At 42.2% G+C, this 20,353-nt stretch overlaps 1 protein-coding gene across 2 annotated transcripts in view; it reads right to left on the bottom strand.

Annotated features, from left to right (window-relative positions):
- The window catches only part of vps13b (vacuolar protein sorting 13 homolog B), a 354,297-nt gene that overhangs the window by 193,233 nt on the left and 140,711 nt on the right, over window positions 1-20,353 (bottom strand). For both annotated transcript variants that reach the window (XM_078171989.1, XM_078171988.1), the window contains exons 20-21: window positions 17,816-17,925; window positions 13,319-13,451 (exon numbers count right to left, since the gene is read on the bottom strand). In XM_078171989.1, the coding sequence (XP_078028115.1) occupies window positions 13,319-13,451; window positions 17,816-17,925 (243 nt within the window). The remainder of the gene's footprint in view (window positions 1-13,318; window positions 13,452-17,815; window positions 17,926-20,353) is intronic.

Here is a 20,353-nt window from a genome sequence, read left to right as displayed (position 1 = left end):
TCTGCCTTGCTCAGCAGCTCTCTCCCACAGTTGTCATGAAACAGCGGTGATGTCACAGCACTGCCGTGCCTCCTCAGACGCCATGCTCCCAAATATCACTAAAACAGCCAAATGGGTTGTCATGACAACAAGAGTGTGTTGCTGGGGTGATGGACAAAAAGGATGGTTAGTTACCCTGATTTGTGGTCGATGTGGCAACCTGCCTAAAACTTGTGGGTGGGAGCATGTCTGTGTGTGTGTGTGTGTGTGTGTGTACAGCTGAGTGACTGAGGTCACAGGTGCATGTGTGTAAAGCATGTGTGTGTGTGTGTGCGTGTAAGTGGAAGAAACCAGACTGAGGGCCGAGATCATCGCGTCTGGACTCTCTTACAGTATTTTCTCACACTCCGCATCCAGGTGCCTCGGGCATCCAGGGACTATGAAATGGACTGTATTTGTCATGATGCCTACAATCATTGTTGCATCATTACGTACTATGCACAGTTCTTTGACCGCAATGTATATTTTGTCCATTTGACAACCCATATTTTCCAATCTGCCTTCTCCCTTATTCTTATTCTTCAGCTACATTGTTTCTGTAAGCCTTGTACACAACCAATTCCAATGTTCATGTACTTCACTAAATATCCATATAGTCACAGATGGCAAAAATTGACTCTGACAGGACAGATTGTGTTTCATGGACTGTCTTTCATTGAGTAATGTGCTGAGAGTGCTGCATAAACCGCTGTGATATCATTGGGTTGTCAATAGCGTTTTGTTGTAGAGGGCTGTGTGTGTGTTAGAGTATTCCTGTCAGACTGCATTAGTGAAGTGTTTCCTGTTGAGCTCTGCAGGGGATCCATATAGACATGACAGAACTCTGTGGCTGCTGCTCTCTGTCATGTGGCTCAGCTGTCTAGACTAAGGAGACTTTACCCCTGGGACTGGACACGCTCTGTGTGAATGTGTGTTTATTTGTGAAGAAGGTTGTGATGCTGTAGTGTATCTGCACGTGTGAGTGTTTGGGTGAATGAGTCAATGTCTGCACCCCGTATGATTTTAACTCCACTGGTGGTTATCATTGGAAATACCACAGTCTCACTACTTACGTCAGTGCCCTGGTTACCCCCCCAATACCCGAAATACAACCTTGCCCAACCAAACAGTGTCTTACCACATCGGAAAATACAACGCAAACATACTGTATATCCATGCACACTGCCTTGACAACACACAACGGAATAAACAGTAAAACAGACCCCAAATGAGTTCACACCCTCACCAATCATCATTGATGAAATGTTAAAGTAAACAGAGACCACCCTTTTGAGCTTGAGACACATTAGTCTTGGTCACACACATTTTTACCAAGTCTTTCCAATTTACCAAAAATAATCTATTACACACCATGAGCTTGTTGGTGTGAGGGTGGAGTGGTCCCTGCATGACCAGAAGTTGGAGACTAACTAGCTGTGTATGTGCATTTTGAAAACTACAGCTATGGATATGCAAGCCAACGTGAGTAGGTATGCAGTGTGCCACATGCAGTATGCAATCACATAAACCTATGGAACTAAATTTATTATGCACAACATGTTGTGAGTATTAATATACGTGTAGGTGAGGGCACACACGTGTCAGCACAGAGCCTGGAGTCCGGCCAACAGAGAATGCCATGAGCAGTTAGAGCAATTACCATTAAAATTAGCTTTTAACACCCTGACCTTGTGCTAACTTCTCACTTCAAATCAATACCACCTTCAAAATTTTAATCTGAGTCATGTTCTAGAGGAATTCATCACTCTTCTCGATATTATTACTTTTTGGCCTGGCCTCAAAGGTGGTACTGGCTGCAGTTTTCATCTAAAAACTGGTTATTGCCCTAATCCTATGGATCTTATAGGACATTCACCTGAAATAGACCTGGGAGAGAAGCCTTTTTTTTTTTTTTTTTTTTCACTTCAGGAGTAGGCAAGACTGTGAATGTCCTTCCCGAGAGAAAGTCTGTTAGGCCAATCAGAAAGTGTGCTAAAGTAAAGCATAGGCAGTAACAATGCAAGGCCAGTCTGCTCCCCGCTTTGTTTTAAATACCATTCCAGGACTCTGTTTGTTAATCCTGGGGTCATTATTTGGAATGAAACTGCCATATCTTGTTATAGTGACTTGGCGCCCGCCATTTCTGCAGGGAGGGGATTGAAAAAAGAGTGAGGCAGGCAGGGACAGAGAATGAGAAAGACAGAGAAAACACAAGAGGTCTAAATTCAAATGAAAGAGAAATATGACAGGAGCGCCCAAAGCTCTTAAACCTGCCCAGGCCTAACAAGTCCTGAGAGTCCTCTTAAAGTGGGGTTATTCCCCCTGTCTCGTGCCATCTCAGCCATGTCCTCATTTTCACCCTCAGTTAGGCCATTAGGCTAATATCTTATTGGCCAAACTCTGACCATACACCCTTCCCCTCTCCTTTCCTCCTTTGGTTTGTTCTCACTCTCTCCCACCACTCCCTCTTTCTCGCTTAGTGTTCAGCTGGAGTGTGAAGCTGCCAGTCCAGTCCCCTATAAACATTCTCATGTTCTGATGGTAATTATTCATCCTCTTTAAGGGCTCCATCACATCTCCCAGCAAGTGAAAAAGCCCGGATCTTTCAAGCCCACAGCCTGAGCATGTGTCAAGTGATCAGAGAAAATGCAGAGACCAGAGCCCCATTACAACACGCTGACTTAAAGGCGAGAAACAAATCAGTGTTGCCTCATTTCATGATGTACAACACAACACCGCCACAGCAGCGGAGTAGCGTTGCTGTAAAATGTGTGAGGGTGTGTGTGGTGTGGTGAGTGTAAATCACACATAATAGAAATGTGTGATCCACACACGCATTAACACACACACGCAGACACAAATTCATTCTGATACACCAACACTAACATCATAACGGCCCCATTTTCCACTACAGTCTTTTACAACAATAATGGCACCGAGTATCCATTTGTCCTTCCTAAGCGGTTGAGCAAGTCAGCCATAAAAACTGCCTCATTGAGGGATCTCGGCATTTCCCCATGCCGCCTGCTATCTTTCTGGTATGTTCGCTTTTACAAATGGTTTACAGTGAGTTGAAGTGTTGTATATTCTGTTACAGCTGCGTGCAGAGGCAGCAATGGGGCTTTTTAATAAACCTGCCCGCCTATTTGTTTTGGATGCAAGTCGTGTTTATTTAAATATTTACGTAACTCCATTTGTTACGGGGTTATTGAAGACGCCATGAAGAAGTGCTGGTGTGGCCAGGCTGACTGAGTGGGTGCGGAATGGATAAGATGGTGGCAAGAGGACTGCATTTCAGGAGTTTTATTTTGCCCATTTATTCCTACTCTACACACACTGCATCCATATACACACTGTAGGATCTCTCTTCCTGCCAGCTCTGCTTTAGGAAGTCCCCTAACCAGTCAAGTTAATTGTGGAGGGAAAACTTTTCAATTCAGGCATGTGGAGACAGACTCTGATGTCTCTGGCAAGACGAAAAGCGAGAAGAGGATCACACACATTTCCCATCGCAGTCGTCATCACTTTCATCATCATTATCATCATCATTATCATCAGAGTTCAGCCTGATCATACACAACATTGCTATCCAACCTATACAATATGCAGTTGAGATACTTATCTAAAAAAAGAGGGGAGGGGAGAAGAGAGCTTCTGCCAGTCAGACCATGACACAACATGTAAAGAATGACAACAAAAAGACACGTCTTCTCAGTGTGACACCAAGACCCTTTGAAACATTCCCTGAAATCATCTCAGCCCAGTTTCCAATCCCCTCCTGTTCCTCTGTCATCTGAGCTAAGCCCCCACCAGCCTGCGAACTAATCCACGCTACATCTGATGAACCACAGCTCAACCCCGACTTCCCTCTCTGCTCCGCTCACTTCAACCTCAAAAGCCACAGCCAACATCCATAAGGCCTAATACCCTTATCATTCATGAAAGCAGAAAAGGGATACATAAGGACAAATCGATCCCCCACAGACTGTTGTCAGCCCTGGAAGTCAGGGAGACGTTTGTATGGGCTCATCAGTGTGCAGAGGCCAAAGACATTCTCATCTAGCGAGTAGAGTCCCCTACAGACTACAACCCTGCTTCTCAGGGGGGGGCCTCCTATCTCATTATTCCTCCTTTTTCTTGTTTTCTTTCCCCACTCCAACCATCATTACCTTGATAAATTATTGACTTTACCAGAAAAATTAAACTATATAAATAACTCCACAATGAAAATATTATCCCCTTCTGAAAAGTGTGCAGCAGCCAATAAAAACCTGCCTGACTTCCATCAGGCTACTTGGGCTTGGATTAAAGTTATGTATGACTGTGTAGTTCTGCCTGAAATCCTCTCATCAGTTCTCTCCCTCTTTTATATATGTGTATATGCATGTATATATTAGTTTCTCTCTGCCATTTCTTACTCCAGAACATATTAATGTATGTCTTTCCAGAATATACATCTCTCAACCATGAAATCTGGACTTTCTTTCCTGTTCTCAACCTTTTTGCTGACGCACTATGGTTGAGATCACAGAAAAGCCATCATTGCGGAGAAGTTTTTGTGAGGCCAACAGTCTTGACTATCACCATGTACTGTCTTCTTCCTTGCAGATTGACAATATGAACATTACAAATGTTTCCATGTCCCTCTTTCTCTTTCTGGTCCTCCCAGTAAACAGCAAAATTACATCTAATCCTATCATCCAGACCACTAGCAGACAGGAACTAAGACAACAGTGCTTGTTCCAACCTTTAAGAAGCTCAGCCAGGTCGCAGGATAGGTTTCTCAGCAAAAGAAGTATGTTCTCAGAGCGCCAACGGCTAATTTTAGGCTTGAAAAGGAAAGCCAGTGAGATCATTACTCTGGTAGATGTTAGAGAACAATGAGAAGCTCGGGAGGCTCTCGATCAGAAACACAGTACTGCTGCCAATAAGAACATTCATTAGGGACAAATAAAGAAAATACTTAGAGGCTAGTTTTATGTGAACCAATTTGTGGCGTAATTGTGTGGGCAGACAGAAATCGACCTCAAACTGAGGAGAAACGACTTGTTTTCAAAGTCGCCGTTCCACTGCCTTTCTTGTAAAGCATAATCACAGAAAAACAACTGTTAACACTTCTGATGATGTTACTTAGCAACTTTCAAACAAATCCTCTTAATGAGTTAAATGATCTGTCTTGTGTTCATTTTTTTTTTTTTAAGAAATGATGTCAAAACATCAGCCTCCAGTCTATCCACCAGAATATTCACTCGGACCATACATGTATACTTTGACCAGAAAAGCCTGATGGACTGACCAGAAATATCTGCTTTCCTAAAAGCCGCACAAAACCATACAATTATTAAAAGGGAGCATTTTGAAGAAACCACTTTTAGCGCAAAAAACACCTAGACAAGGCTTAAAAATTATTTGTACAGTGTGGGTGTAGCATATATGTCATTAGAAAAATAAACCAATTCAAAGAGAAATATGATTCCTTATGTGATGGAGAGCCAATCTCAATTGCACACGTCTTTAGTAACATAAAAATATCTGTAATATCCTCTACCATGTGCTGTGTTCAAAGTCAAAGCCTCTGTCATCCCCCGGAACTGGCATCAGTCCAATTTAGCCAATGCTGGTTCTAAAAGTCAGCGGTGTTTTGTAACATGTACCTTGTATATTTAACATGCGCAATGACCAAAACCAGAAAGGAAGAGAGACAGAGTGAAATATTTTGTTGCCAAATGGAGTTGAGTGGATATGGGCTCTGAGATCCGAGCTGGGCAGCCCCACAGCCCCAGTATGATATCACCTTGCCCTCAGTGCTTTCTTGGGAAATGATCTGCAGTGAACTGGTTCTGTGTGTCTCTGTACATTTGCCTACACATTAACAGGCACCTTACAAGAGCCTGCAGGAAAGTCCCCCTTGATTACTACGAAACTGTAGCTAGGCTGAATGTGGTAACAAAACAACATAACACACTCTTTACATCATAAAAGTGCCAGGCATGCGTTCAAATGGCCAATTGGAAGCAGGGACATCTAGCGAGTGCAATTGTTCTGAGGAGGCTTTGAACTGCTAAAAGCTCTGAAAATGATTTTCTTCCAGTGGATTATGATTTATTCTGTAATTCCCTGAGGTGATTCTGTGGGGAAATCAATAGCTCCAGTGGAAAACTATGATAATCAATAGGCACAGAAAAAGACTGCTCTCGCCAGTTTATAATCAGGCGGAACAGAACACCACTCTATATCAATACTCTATATATCCAGTGCATCGGGTCATTTAATCTTATAATAGTATTTCAAACAACCACACTGGACATACAAACTGTTAACTTATATTTTTGAATTGACCACTTTAATGCATGGTTAGAGTACGCACTGTGAGCTTCAGAGTGTCTCAGGGGGGCCAGGGGCCAGAACAGCTTGTATCCTGGAACAGAATATCTTACTGTAGTGGACCCAAAGAGGAATCAATTGAAACATTACTCTGCGGTTGATATAGTATTTACAGGAACGTACATTGTCTTCTTTCTTTCAGTGTCTCCCAATAAGGGACAAATAGCAATATTGAGGCAGCCAGGACTACTAGCAAACTTTAAAATTGGTACAGCTTCACAAAGTGACTCAGGATTGCGATGGCATTACAAACATTACAAGCATTCAGGGACTTAATATTTTAGTTGCACACAAAAAGGAATAGTTGCAATTTTTTAAGTGGGATTGCATGAGGTTCTTATCCATAGTCACTGAATGACCTAAAGTCGATGACACCCCCAGTTTGGAAAAGCAGGCAGGAGTACCATCACGGAAGCTGAGCAATGTACTGCTTTGGAAGGGTCAGCAACAAAACATTATCCTGCTGTCAAACACTGATGTCCCATGGGGAACTTAAGTCACATACCACTCTCTTTAAAGACATCCATTAAGAAAAACAGAAATTTAGGATTGCTGAACACAGGAGCTGCTGGTCTACCACTGCCTTGATCAGTTAGTTTGTCATTGTTGACTTTGATCTTAAAAGGGTTAGTTTGGATTCACCAAAGTTACACAATAACACAAACTAAGTAATTGAGGCAATGGCAGACCAGTAGCTGCTGTGTTCAGTGAGCTAAAATTTCCAGTTTTGTAAATGGAGTTTGGTGGCTTTGACAAGAGCATAGATGGTAAACTGTTAAGCTGTTAATGGCCCATCATAAAGGGGTGTCTGTGGCGAGGTAAAGTGGTAAAAATGTTCTCAATGTAGCGTGCACTTAAACTGTTACAGATTTTTTTTGGTGTGTCTTTTTTTAGGTCCTTAAAATAAGTTTCACTGCTGCCCCCATCCATAGCACATTGCGTAAATTCCATGGTAGTACTCCTGCTGCTTCTCCAAACTGAGTGCATGATGACCACAATCTACTGTATGTAATTCGCTGACTATGGATAAGTACAGCCCCTCTTAAAATGATCCAAACTATCCCTTTAAAATAAATTAATTTGCAACAAAATACCAGTGTTATGGCTCCTTTAAGAACCTCATGACGTCTTCCCCTGAAGGTCAATGGAGTAGCAGCACCAGTGGCAGTCCAGTTGGCTGACTGCCTGCCCTTGTTGAGCCTGAGCCAGTCTTATGTGTTTATTCCCTTTGCATCCCTGTGAGTGGCAGTTCGAACACGTGTTGACTCCAACTGGCAAACAACCTGCACATCTCTCCTCTGTTTACCTAAATAGATGACTGAAGAGTGAAAAATAAAACGTCTGCTGCAGTGATTACAACCCCCTTAGAGTCCCCTGAGAAATTATATGCCGGCAATAAATCCACAACTAAAATCGACCTTGTCGTATATCTGGACGTTTATTTGAAGTCACGTTAGAACAAGCACATTAGAGCTATCGAGGAAAATGCCAAATGATAATTTCACAAAAAGAAGAAGAAGAAAAAAGAATGTCTCTGTGTACCTGCTCCAAAAGGGGAAAATGAGCTGGGCCATTTCAGTTCATTTCTAACAACAACACAATTCATTTCTCAAGGCAATTATTAATTTGCTTGAAAACCTTGTTCCGTCACAGCTGATGAGATTAAGGTCCATCAAGACACAATGGTCATTTCTCAACTACATTCACATCAGCTCTACCCTTTAGTAAATCATTATGGCTTATTGATTCATACTAAGCTAAACAGCTGGCTTGGATGTCCTGGGGTAAACACGCAGCAATTACAAAAAGATTCTGAAAAATCCATCAGATCACTTGCAGCAGCTAAATGGCTCTAGAGATGAAATGCATCCTGCTGACAAGAAAAGGCAGAGGACAGTTTTATGTCCAGCTAGCAGTCAACAAAGTATAAACACCCCAGACACACATGATAAACTAATAACTGCCTTGGATTGAAGGGCTGACCCTGGCAGTTGTTTTTTATTTTTTTACACAACAGCTAGACCAGAGTGAGCTCCCATCATCTCCCTCCTGTTTAAACATCCAGCTCCTTATTCACAGTGTGCTCCACACATGGTAAAGCAATTAATAAATCATCTTTAGAGAGCCTAATTCCAATCATAACATGTTAGATGTCAGCAGCTCTTCTCATGAGGTGACTGCTTGGGGGAGGCTTTACAAGGGAAAATCCACCCTAACAACAGAATAAGAATCCATATGTTATTCCCATGACCTTGAGCCTTTTACAGAGTCCTGGCTTACCATGGTTCTAACATGTCTACCTTTATTTTAACTGGGTATGATTATGGGGCTAACATATGTGAATTCCATTTTTGGGTGGATTTTTACCTGAGCTGCTTCAGCAAATAACTATTACCCAAAAGGGAAGCTAAATATCGGGACAGATCGGTCTACATATCCAGTGTCTGTGTAACAAGTATCTACCCCAGCCTGGCCAGTCAACCCTGGGGAATATGAAGAATTAACATTCCATTTGTCATCCTCAAATTAATCACAGGAACAATGTATTATTAAGAGAAATGAGGTGGAACAGCATTTTAATCTATGAATCTCAAAAAAAGTGTATCATGTATCACCACAATCCAACAACCCAAGAAAATGTATGGAGATCACATTTTTCATCCATGGCCCAGGATATATAGTCATCTTTGCAAACAAAATAGTTAATTGCAGGAAGGATGCATTATTATGCAACAACGACAAGGTGGAACTGGAGTTCTGGGATGAAGGAAACAAAATACCTGCTGTGCTGCAAGTCCTCCTCTGTAGTGTTGAGCTGTACTCTTGCAAGATTTTCTGACTGCAGGGAGGCTTATTGTTTCACCATGATTAAAACCACAAGGGCTAAATGCCTCTGCCCTTTTCTTATTCTGATTGCTCGCGGAAACAATTTGTAACTTTTCATTACATCTACTCCTGTAACACCGCAGCAATTTCCAGAGAAGATGCTATTCATTTCCTTACAAGCTCTACTCCAATGTAGAGTGTTGGAGTGGGGGCACTGAGGGTTGAATTTCAACAAAATATAGTACCAGCACCTAGTTACCAATGTCTTGTTTTCACTTCACAAGAGAAATATTTGGATAAGAAAGAGCTTGAGCCTGACTCCGTATATGTTTCTAACTAACTAATGCAGTCCAACAATGAGATGCCTTATACAAATAGGTTCAACACTAAACACTCCAACAGACACAATTTCAGGCCAGATGTGCTGATGACTTAACAGTTCAACAGCCAACACACTGTGCACCAACACACTTGGCTAATTCTAAAATCCAGCCTACACTTTGCTATCAGTCATTTACAGACACCTGTGTGGTAGACAGTAGGGCTGGGTTTTGTTTGATACAAAAAATGGGAAAATTATGATACTAGTACCCTCAAAGCAAAAGCAAAACCAATACCAATACGGTGCTGCAGTCATTACCCATAATGTGAATGGGGTGGCATGTAGTATACCATAAAACTTTAATCAGTAGCCCAGGTTTATATTTTCTTCGATCACTGAACCCTATCAGCTTATATCTGGGACAGGCACACAAAACTCTTGCTCAGCAAAGATGAGAAATACTATCAACATTTTCATTTAAACCAGTATGAATATTACTTTTATAAAAATCAGGCTCAGACCCAGCACTCTCACACGACACCTCTCTTTATCCCCATAAACAATATTTAGAACTTAAATAATCAAGGCATTGACATATTTAGACTTAACCACTTTATACGTAGAGAGTCACCACTTTTTTTTCTCTCATTTACCATGCTGGTAAATCTGACTGAATTATACTTTATTTCTCATACTTTCATTAAAATGAACTGAACAATTGGATTATGGAAGATCTAGCAGAGCTAACAATGAGTAGCATGTCCATATTGACAAAAGCTTAAACATCTATGTTTATTTGTGCGATCTAAGCAGCTAACTAACATTAGCTCAAATGGGTATCCAAGGACTTGATGGGCTTTCAGAGGTTTTATACATACAAATAACTATGTAGCGTCAGTGGCAACCAGACCCACTGTCTAATTGAGAACTGCATTTACTTGTCAAAACATGTAGCCACACCTGGTAAGTAAAAGGGACTTGGCATTTCACTGGTTCTCCGCTTTTAGTTACAGCTTTGCAGAAGCCGTAATTTGGAACATTTTGGTGGCATCTCAGCACGCTGAACTGCCAACTCCGTTAAATACACCACGCTCAACTTCACCTGACCCCAGATCGTACCTTAAAGGGGTACGCCACCTAGATATAAAATTCCAATATGTGACCTCCATGGATTGAAAAATTCAATCAATGTGTGTCAACATAAACTACTCGCTCTCAAAGCCAGAAACCAGAAAGTAAGTCTCAAACTTGTGATGTCATAGGGTATTAAATTTGGAGCTGCACCATAGAAAACAAAAAGGAGCCTGAGTTTGTGGACCCACAGATTTTGTTTTCTTTTTTTAAACCCAAATGAGCTTTATTTAACTGTAGAGTTCTCATATACCTAGAATGGTGCTCTCAGTGTCCTCCATAACATCTTTCACAGTAAAGCATCTATGGAGCAGCTCTAGACTTTATACTTGATGACATCACACATTAGCACTCTAGCATTTTGATTTTGGGAGAGAATTGTTCATGTTTACTTATATATGTGAACTGTCTTAGACCACAGGAATAACATATGAATTTTGATAATGGGTGTAGCTCCCCTTAAAAGTTATCAGTTACCGATACCGATACCCAGCCCTGGTAACCTGTGACAAAAATGCAGGCAGCGTGACTTAAAAAAAAAAGTGAAAAACTTAACTGAAAGACAAACAGATAGCTAACCAGACAGAAAAAGAAGAATTTAGACAACAAGACAGAGGAGCAGTCACAGAGATAGACTGGTGGATAGGAGGCCATATACACTGATAGCCAGTGTACTCTAGACAGTTGAGTGCTGCTGACAACCCACAGCGTGATTTAGCTTTGTGTGGATCGTTGGAGCCAAGGTGACTGTTCACGGACGACCCCTAATGAGAGAATTTACTTTCGAGATGTGAATAAGCAAAGATGCTGCGGTATGGAAAAGCCATTAGTGCAGATTTTGAATGAAACAAGGAACAGAGGGAAAACCAGAAGAAAAAAGGCGGCGTGACCTTTCAGCTGTGAGCTTTAAAAGTGAGCAAGGAAAGAACCCTAATGGCCTTTTTTTAGACTCTGAAATGTCAGAGGAGCATTTTTCCTATCAAAACACTTGACATTGGGGGGGACGTCATAGACATGAAATGTTATTTACAGCTACAGGATGACTTCACCCAAAACAGGGATTCATCACTCCTGCTGGGAACACATTTCCCAGGGACTTAGAAAAAAGAAGAAAAAAAGACAAACAACCACTTGCTTATTTCCCCTGACTCTTCACTGGGATGCTTTGGCAGAGAATGTTTCAACCGTTAAAGTGTTTAGAGGACCTGGAGCCTAAACACTGTGAGAGTCAAACAGTAGAGGCTGGGAAGCCTTTTTTACGTGTTTATTTATTTATTCATTTTTTAAACTCTGTAACTAATTCAGTTACATGAAGCTAGCCAAGACGTTCCATTGGATCACATTAATTAAATATCTATAGGGGAACATAAGAGAGAGGAGGTGGGCTATTAAGTTCATAAATAGACCACATGAGTATTAAATGAAAACCATTTCTGCAGTCAGTGAGGCTCTGTGTTGTGTCATGGACAGCTCCTTAACAGAGGGACTGCCCCAGCCATTCTCCCAGGTATATATACATATACATAATATATACATGTGCATTGTACAGTGCGTGTGTATGTATATGTGTGTGTGTGTGTGTTTTGTGACTGTGTAGATTCCTGACACTCATAAAAAATACTATTATTACAAGGTCTTTTTGCACTGCATTTGTACAGTCGATGAATTGTCAGTAACTAAATACCTCCCTCACCTGTTCTGCCATTATCAATAACAACAGAGAAAGCTTATGGATACCATTGGCATGTATGTCTGTTCCTGACACTAAAGCAAGTAGTCACATCCGTGACAAGGTCCGGAACTGCATCTACCCTCTCTCATCTCTGTCCTCCTTCGTTTCTCCAAAATGTCCATCTTCATCCAAAGGTTTCAGAGTTTCCTAGTGATCTGGAAAATTGTGGAGAGGATCTAACGGACCATGGCAATGCTAAACGAGTGTGAGAAAGTATCTGTGCGTTGCATGCACAGGTGTTTACATTTACAGGATAACCCTGCCTGCCTGTATGTATGTATTTGTTTTTTTATTTGTGTGCTAATATGTACATGTATTCGGTGGATTTGTGTGAGTATGTGCACACTGAACGTGTTTGTTCTGAACAGGGGGGTCCCAGAAAGCGGAAAACTGGCGTCGAGGAAGGCTCCACGCAGCCAAGCCACTCATCTATTCTGGGCATCCAGAGCCCACAGTAATACTACCAGAGGAGGAAAACAGAGGAGGACATGCCTGGATATGTGGTGTCCACTGAGAAACGGGTTCACTCAGGTGTCAGCAGGCTGTAGTGTGTTATGTAACAACATAGTAACATGATTTCATTGCATAGAAACAAAGTTAAATACAGTAAATTGTTGTTGTTCCACTACTGAAAGACCATATCCTTAAACACAGAAACAGTGATAGTTATTGCAAATATCAAGGGACAAGTAAATGTCATCACAGTTTTCGTTTGTACATTAATCTTTACACAAAACATATCTGAAAATAAACACTGAGAGAAGATCTTTTACAACCCTGTTCCCTTTATGTGTGTGTAAACCTCTGGTGCATGGAGCTAATGCCATGTTAATGTATGAAGTGCAATATCACAGTAATATCTTTAGTATTTTACCTATGGCACAGCTCGGGGTTGGTTAACCTACCTGTCACTGTCTTAGTTTTGACCGGGCTGCTGGCATAGTCTGAGGCCTGATTGGAGGGCTGTTTGGCCAGTGGTGTGCTGCCTACTGACACCTCGTCCTCTCTCCTCTTGGCCAGAGGACCTGAACCTGGAGTCTGAAATGACATCACAACGACAGAGCACATATGAGGCCATGGGAAAGGAAATATGTTTTGTTTATTTTAACATGAAAACATTTCCATTGAATATGCATTCAGTTTTTTTTTAAGAGCATGTTATCAGGTGTAAGAGCACAAATTATTCAAACACTGTTCTGTGTTAGTAAGGCCATGACCCAGAGATAACTTTAGATAGCTTAAAAGATCTGGGTTAATCAGGAGACACAATACATAATGCAATGCAAGACAGAAAGGGAGGCAGAAAGAGAAAGAGAAAAGAAAAATGCAGTGGAACACAACAGAGGCCTCCAAGACCAACAAGGACTAGTGACAGCTCCCTGTTGTTTTTGAGCAGTCTCCCATGCTGCTGGCAAGCCAAATGCATGCGTGCGCACACACACACACACACAGACACACAGACACACGCACACGCACACACACACACACACACACACACACACCCTGGCTGGCAGTGTGATGGCTGAAAGACAGAAGAGTGGAAGGTTGGTCTGAAATAAGGAAACCCCATTAGCATCAGCCAGCAGCAGCACTACGCTATGATGCAGCTGCACAAGGCTGCAGGCCAACCACGTACTGCAGCCTGTGTAAACACACGCACACACACTGATGCAGTTGTTTTTCAATGACTGGGTCGGGACCCAAAGGCTGGTTGTGGTAAGATTAAAAATGGGCCCCCAAATTACATTAGTATTTGAAACTACTGACTGAGGTATGATGCCAAATCCCTCTAAGGTTTTTGCAACTTAACATAGGGTGAATGAAATACTGTAGGCCAGTAGGTTAGTTGCCCAAAGTCACGTTTGACTTGAAAATCATTTTCAGGTCTGTTGAAGATCTACTTAAAGGATATTAAAAATACTGTTTAATTAGAAGGACACTTATAAATACACTCACAGCATACACAAACACTGTATTGGAGGCTTCAACAACAAATGCAAGTTCGGAAAAAGATTTAGCAGCAGAGCAAGCGCTTTTGACTTTCATGTAACGCTTTAGAACACAGGGCTTTAGACATGAGGCAACGGCTCAGAAGAGCAGAAACTTTCCACAGTAAGCCTCCGAGATAACATTATCTTCTCTCCTGTCTCTTCTGCTTGGAAGTGGTGAGTTTACTGGTCACAACAACTTAATATGACACAATTGGCATTTGATGTCTACAAAAAATGTTGTTGAACATTTCCAATCCGTTGTTAGCGCTGTGAGCTTGTTTACTATATTACATGAATGCTCCTGTCACACTGAACGTCCCACTGAGCCCTGTTCAAACTAAAATAAAATAAATAAATCATCTAATATTCGTATTAAATGGCCAAATCTAATTCAACTGACATAATTCTGAGTTGGGTACGGCCCTACTTGAATACTGAGTCTTTTTAACAAGCAGAAATTGCGATCCATCTTTTTGTTTTTGTTAGGCAGCGACCTCTAATGGCTGTAGTAATTATTACAGGAGCAAAAAAGGAAGACAGGCAACGTAGTTTAAAGAACTACAAAGTTGGCTTAGGGTGGGGAGGGAGGAAGGGAGGGGGATGGTTCAAACAAGTATTGGACTTTCATTCAGGAAATCGGTGTTTGAGTGCCACACGAAACAAAAAGTCAGCAATGAGTTATTTAAAGGAGCTATATGTAAGAAATCTAAAGCAAATAGTTGTAAAATCCTCCTAATATGTCACAGAGACTAAGGAATAATGTTCATATAACATACTGATCTCACCGACAACAATAGTAAAGCCAGAATATTCGCATCTAAAAAAAAATTTCTGCAGTCTGCAAATCATGTTTATGTTTTGAATTTGTGTTTTGGCCTGTTGCGCCACCCACCGCTGTCTACCAGTCACACAGTCAGTAGAGTCTCAGCATCAGTTACAGTTACGACTGAGCTACAGCAGCATGGCAAGCAGCGTTAGCAGTGTCCTGGTACATAGCATTAGCAGCCGGCTCCTCCTCAGCTGTATCCCGGCAGCAGCGTTAGCAGTGTCCCGGTACATAGCATTAGCAGCCGGCTCCTCCTCAGCTGTATCCGGCAGCAGCATTAGCAGTGTCCCGGTACATAGCATTAGCAGCCGGCTCCTCCTCAGCTGTATCCCGGCAGCAGCGTTAGCAGTGTCCCGGTACATAGCATTAGCAGCCGGCTTCTCCTCAGCTGTATCCTGGCAGCAGCGTTAGCAGCAGAGAAGACGGACTTGCTCGAACGGTCCGCTGGAAAACCGGAGATCAAGGACGCGGCGACGCGGCCCTGCCACGGCAGCCACCCGTGGGCAAACAAATCAGTCTCCAGCGTGCCACTGTCCAGCAACCTCGAATCTGTAGGCGACTCAGGGCAGTATTTTGAATTTGAGTGCAGTAACCGTTTTGGCCACATTCTTACATACAGCGCCTTTAAACAATGTCACACAGTGTGTTGTAGTATGTCACCTGATGTTTGTGACATATGTTACATGACATATGGAGATTTGCTGTCGAAACCAAACCTTGTAGTTTTGGTGCAATTGCGACCATTTCACATTAACTCATGTTGAAAACAGCAACCATTAACAGTCATATATGAGCTATTCTGTCTTCAACTGGTATTGGCGCCAGTGTAGTAAATGCTCCTAAGGGTCATATTCAGAGAGCGGGAACAAGGACCTATATGGCCATATGGGTTGGAGGAATTGTTGAAAATTCTGTATAGACAAACCATATGGCTGCTTTGTTCGTTCGTGTGTTGGAGAAAAAATGCTAAATGGTTAAAAATAAATTATATAATTCAGTTTGTACATTTCATGGAAAATATGTGCTTGGCTACATTTTAACACTCTATGCTAAAAGCAGGTACCTTACCCAATGACCATCGCTCATTCCTTGTGGATGACATAGTATGAGCTAACTCCTTCTACCACACACACTGAGGGAGGGTGAAAACAGCCAAGGAAAATGCCTGTTTGGTTTTCAACCTTCTTTTTTCCTCTTATTCCCTTTCTCTTCATTACCCGCTTCCCTTACCATCTCCCACTACTATTCTGATTTGTGGCCTGTGAGCTTGTGTTTCCTGCTCACTTTGGTAGTTTCAGTTGACTTTTAATTCAGCCTCCCTCTCCTTTCACCGCACCTTCTCAATGCTGTCCTGTGCTTTCCCTTTACTGGTGTCTCCTCTCTGTTCCATAAACGTCTTCCTTCACCTCATTCCTGGGCATTTTCTTTTGTCTCTCCATATGTTGCTTTTCACCTCTCCATATCTGTCCTCTGCGCTTTCTCTCTATCATATCCCCACGTGACTTTCCTCTCAATTGTTGAGGACTGCACTTCTCTGATACTTTTGCTTGTGTTCTGTCTCCCTCCCATTACCTGTTCTATGCTTTCTTCCCTACTTTCTTTTCTCGTCTCTGTACTACCAAAGGCCCCCTCACTCCTCTCTTCATATCACACATATGTCCTTGTCCCCTTGTCTATCCATCCTACCTCCTTTCTCATTATTTCCTGCCTTCCTGACCCTACCAGTCTGTGTCCTCTCCTCTGTCCTCCACAGGCTGTTGTGTAGCCTTCAGCTGAAGGCCCTGTCTAAACCAGCCAGGCCTTGAGAAGTGGCCCTGACAGCCAGCTGAGGTAGAAACACACACATGAACGCAGGCACAAACACACTCAGCCCCAAATTTTGCTGCAGCATGTCCACACACACAGCAGCCAGTGTTGTGTATCCTTCACACTGGCTGCACTTCAACTCATAACATCTGTTTACCCCAGTACAGCAATAACCTCCAGAATGGGGAGTTGGTGCAATTAACTCCCTCCCACTTTGTCTGAAACACATACACACACATACACACCCACCCACCCACACATACACACATGCTAACAACCCGTCCAAACTGCAGGAGGCATGAAACAGAGCAACTTGTTGAAAAAAAAAAAACATTTAAAGTATTACAATATGATACTTTCATGTACTATATATATTTATGTGCCTTTATGGGGTGAACCTGTGGTATATCCCAGGCAATCAAAATGAGCATGTCTGCATGTGTGTATGTGTGCTGGAGTGTGTGTAGTGTGGGCACAGAGCATTCAATGTCCATAACCATCACCATGACCCCTGTCAAATAAATAGAGAGAGAGTGGATGGAAGACAGGGAGCAGAGCACATGGAAAAAGGTAGCTGGGAATGAGAGGGAGGGAGGGAGACACTTACATTCCCTTCAGGCTCTTATTCAGAGTCGCTCGGAATGAGTGCAACATTAGAATATGCTGTAGGCATTCTACTAATTGAAATTACATGTACAAGTTACGCATGTAAAACATGTTTAAGCGTTAACACGAAGACAAAGTAACATAGTTTGTCTGAGACAGTGACAATCAGGTACCTGTTGCTGTTGCCTGCTGCTTCCTCTGTGAGGTTGGTACAACAGCCATGTACAGAAAACCGGGTCCACGTTGACAGCTATACCCTGAACACTGACCAGCAGGACTGCGCCTAGACAACACAAACACACAAAAAGAAACACAATAGATCAGAGATTTTCAATGCCACTCTGAAGACAAAGAAAAATCAAAGCCTCAATAAGTGAGCAGTTTTTCCAAAAATAAAAGACTAATAGGAAAGGATATACTGTACATCTGTCTTGCCTTTACAAGATCAACATTACTGCTCACAAATACAGACCAGTTGTTTGAAAGCACTCAAGCAGTGGTTTGACAGTAAACACTAAACTTCAGTTCAATGGGACTGAGATCAAGAGATGCACAGAATCATTGCCTAAAGTGGAAACTAACTGAACTCATATAAACAAAAATGTTCTGATGCAATTATTTCAAGTAGGAGGCACATCGATATGGATCACTGAAATCAATGTAAGGTAATAATCAACAAGTGAAAGTGACTTAGGGCAAATCTGCTCAGATTGAGTGTCAAGTTCCTTCACTCTCGTGCCGTTTACACTGTGTCCTAATGACCTGCCGGTGGGTATCGAGCCTGCTTGTTGGAGAGCCGCAAGGAGCACAGTTTGTTTCAATTGCGCTGTTCAAAGTGGTATCACACTAAGCCAAGAATAACATTTTCTTTTGATAAATTTCTATGAAACTCGAGACTTTCTCTGGGTTTTGGTTTACTCTTAAATAATAATCTTTACCAACAATAAGCGGGCCCTGAGGTAATGCATTAGGATCCTATCAATAATGATTCCCATGCCGGCAGGATTAGCGCAGGGTCTCTGGCGTGCCGTGGAATGTCCCAGCATGACGATAGGAGGATGTTTCAGCTCTAGAAGGACTTTCAGCAGTTTAATGGAGCTTTGGACAAGACCCCAGTCTTCTGTTTCAGGCCCTGAGGCAAAGCTGTAAGTGTGTAAGTGTGAATGTGTAAATGTGTGTGTGCATTTCACCTCCGACAAGGCCTGATTGCTTGTTGCTTTGCCTAACATTTCAGAGTCTCTAAAGTATGGACAAAGCACAATTATAAACTTTCCATCGACACACACACTCACAAAGACACACACACACACACACTCACAAACACACACACATTTTTTGTTACACCGGCTCTCCAGCTTGGCAGGAATCGCTCCCTCCTCCATTATTCCCTGTGAACAATGCAAATAAAACAGCTCTAATTTGCTCCACTTTTACAACGTTTAGTGATTTGTGGCCTGTGAGCCTGTGTGTGTGTGTGTGTTTGCACAGTATGAAGTAAATGTGTATGACTGAAAGCATGAGTGATGTGACATGTGCACGTGTTAGCATACTGTCAAAAGTGTTGTCTGTGTGTGTGTGCGTGCGGGTATGTAACATGGAGTCTGTGGTGTGTGCTTGTATGTGTGCATCTACAGTGCAGTATGATGCATGCATGCATATGTACTAGTGTCTGTGTATGATCATTATTCACCAGGTGCATGTCAATCCTGAGCTTTGGTTTATTACTGGCACTGAATCCTTTCTGGGCAAAGGAGAAACTCTCTCATTGGATCAAGTCAAACTGACTCACATCTCTCCCTTTATTGCTTCATCTATCTTTCTGCGTTCTTTCTGTTTCTTTACAGTCTCCCTACCCATCTACATCTTCCTTGTCTCCCTTACAACAGCCTTACTGGCATTTGTCCCTGCTTCAATCCCATTCTAAAACCTAATTCCTGTATCTGTCATCTCTACCTCCCCATTATAATCTGTCTTCTGCTCCTTCTTCCATCCTTCCTAGCCCCCCTTTATCCTATTTCACCCTTCTTTACCCTTCCTTCGGAAACCGTACCTCCACCCTTCCTCGTCATCCTACATCCACCTCTCTCCCCCTCCTGCTGACGAAGAATCATAACCTCAGCCCTGTGGCTTGAACTCCTATACCACAGTGTGGCTGCTTAATAGGCTTTGGCTGTGGCTGTAGTGCTGGGGCCCGACTTCAAGTGGTTTCATCATAGCCCAGAACAGCATGAGCGGTATAGGACCCAAAAGGCTGGGAATGGGCTGAGTAGTGAAGATGTATTCAATAAATTGACCCTAAATTGTGGTCTATGGATGCACTGAGCACGACAAAGCACATTCAGCAGAAATGAGTCATAGCACAATAAATCATATTGCTTAGTAGATGGGTTGTTTATTTAACATTTATTACTGAGATAAATGAGCAAATCAAAATATATAAAATGCCTAATTGCAGATAACTCCTGCAACCAGAGCAGGTTACACAGCATCAGTGTTATAAAACCAATAGGCACACTATAATGCCCCAGCTTTTTCATTCTTCACTTAAAGTGGAACAGTCACAAAGAAAATAAAAGAGGTCACTTTTGTTGGTCGTGATGATGGATGCTCTGCAGTGCCAGAGCTAGTGCAGAAAGCATTTCCATCGCCATGAACACAAAAACCCACACATGTAAGTTTCCATTATAACAAAATTGTCTCATCATCAGATG

The sequence above is a fragment of the Epinephelus lanceolatus genome, chromosome 10 (assembly GCF_041903045.1).
Source record: "Epinephelus lanceolatus isolate andai-2023 chromosome 10, ASM4190304v1, whole genome shotgun sequence".
Taxonomy (NCBI): domain Eukaryota; kingdom Metazoa; phylum Chordata; class Actinopteri; order Perciformes; family Serranidae; genus Epinephelus; species Epinephelus lanceolatus.
Note: the sequence above shows the minus strand (reverse complement) of the source record. Positions and strands in the feature narration are given on the sequence as shown.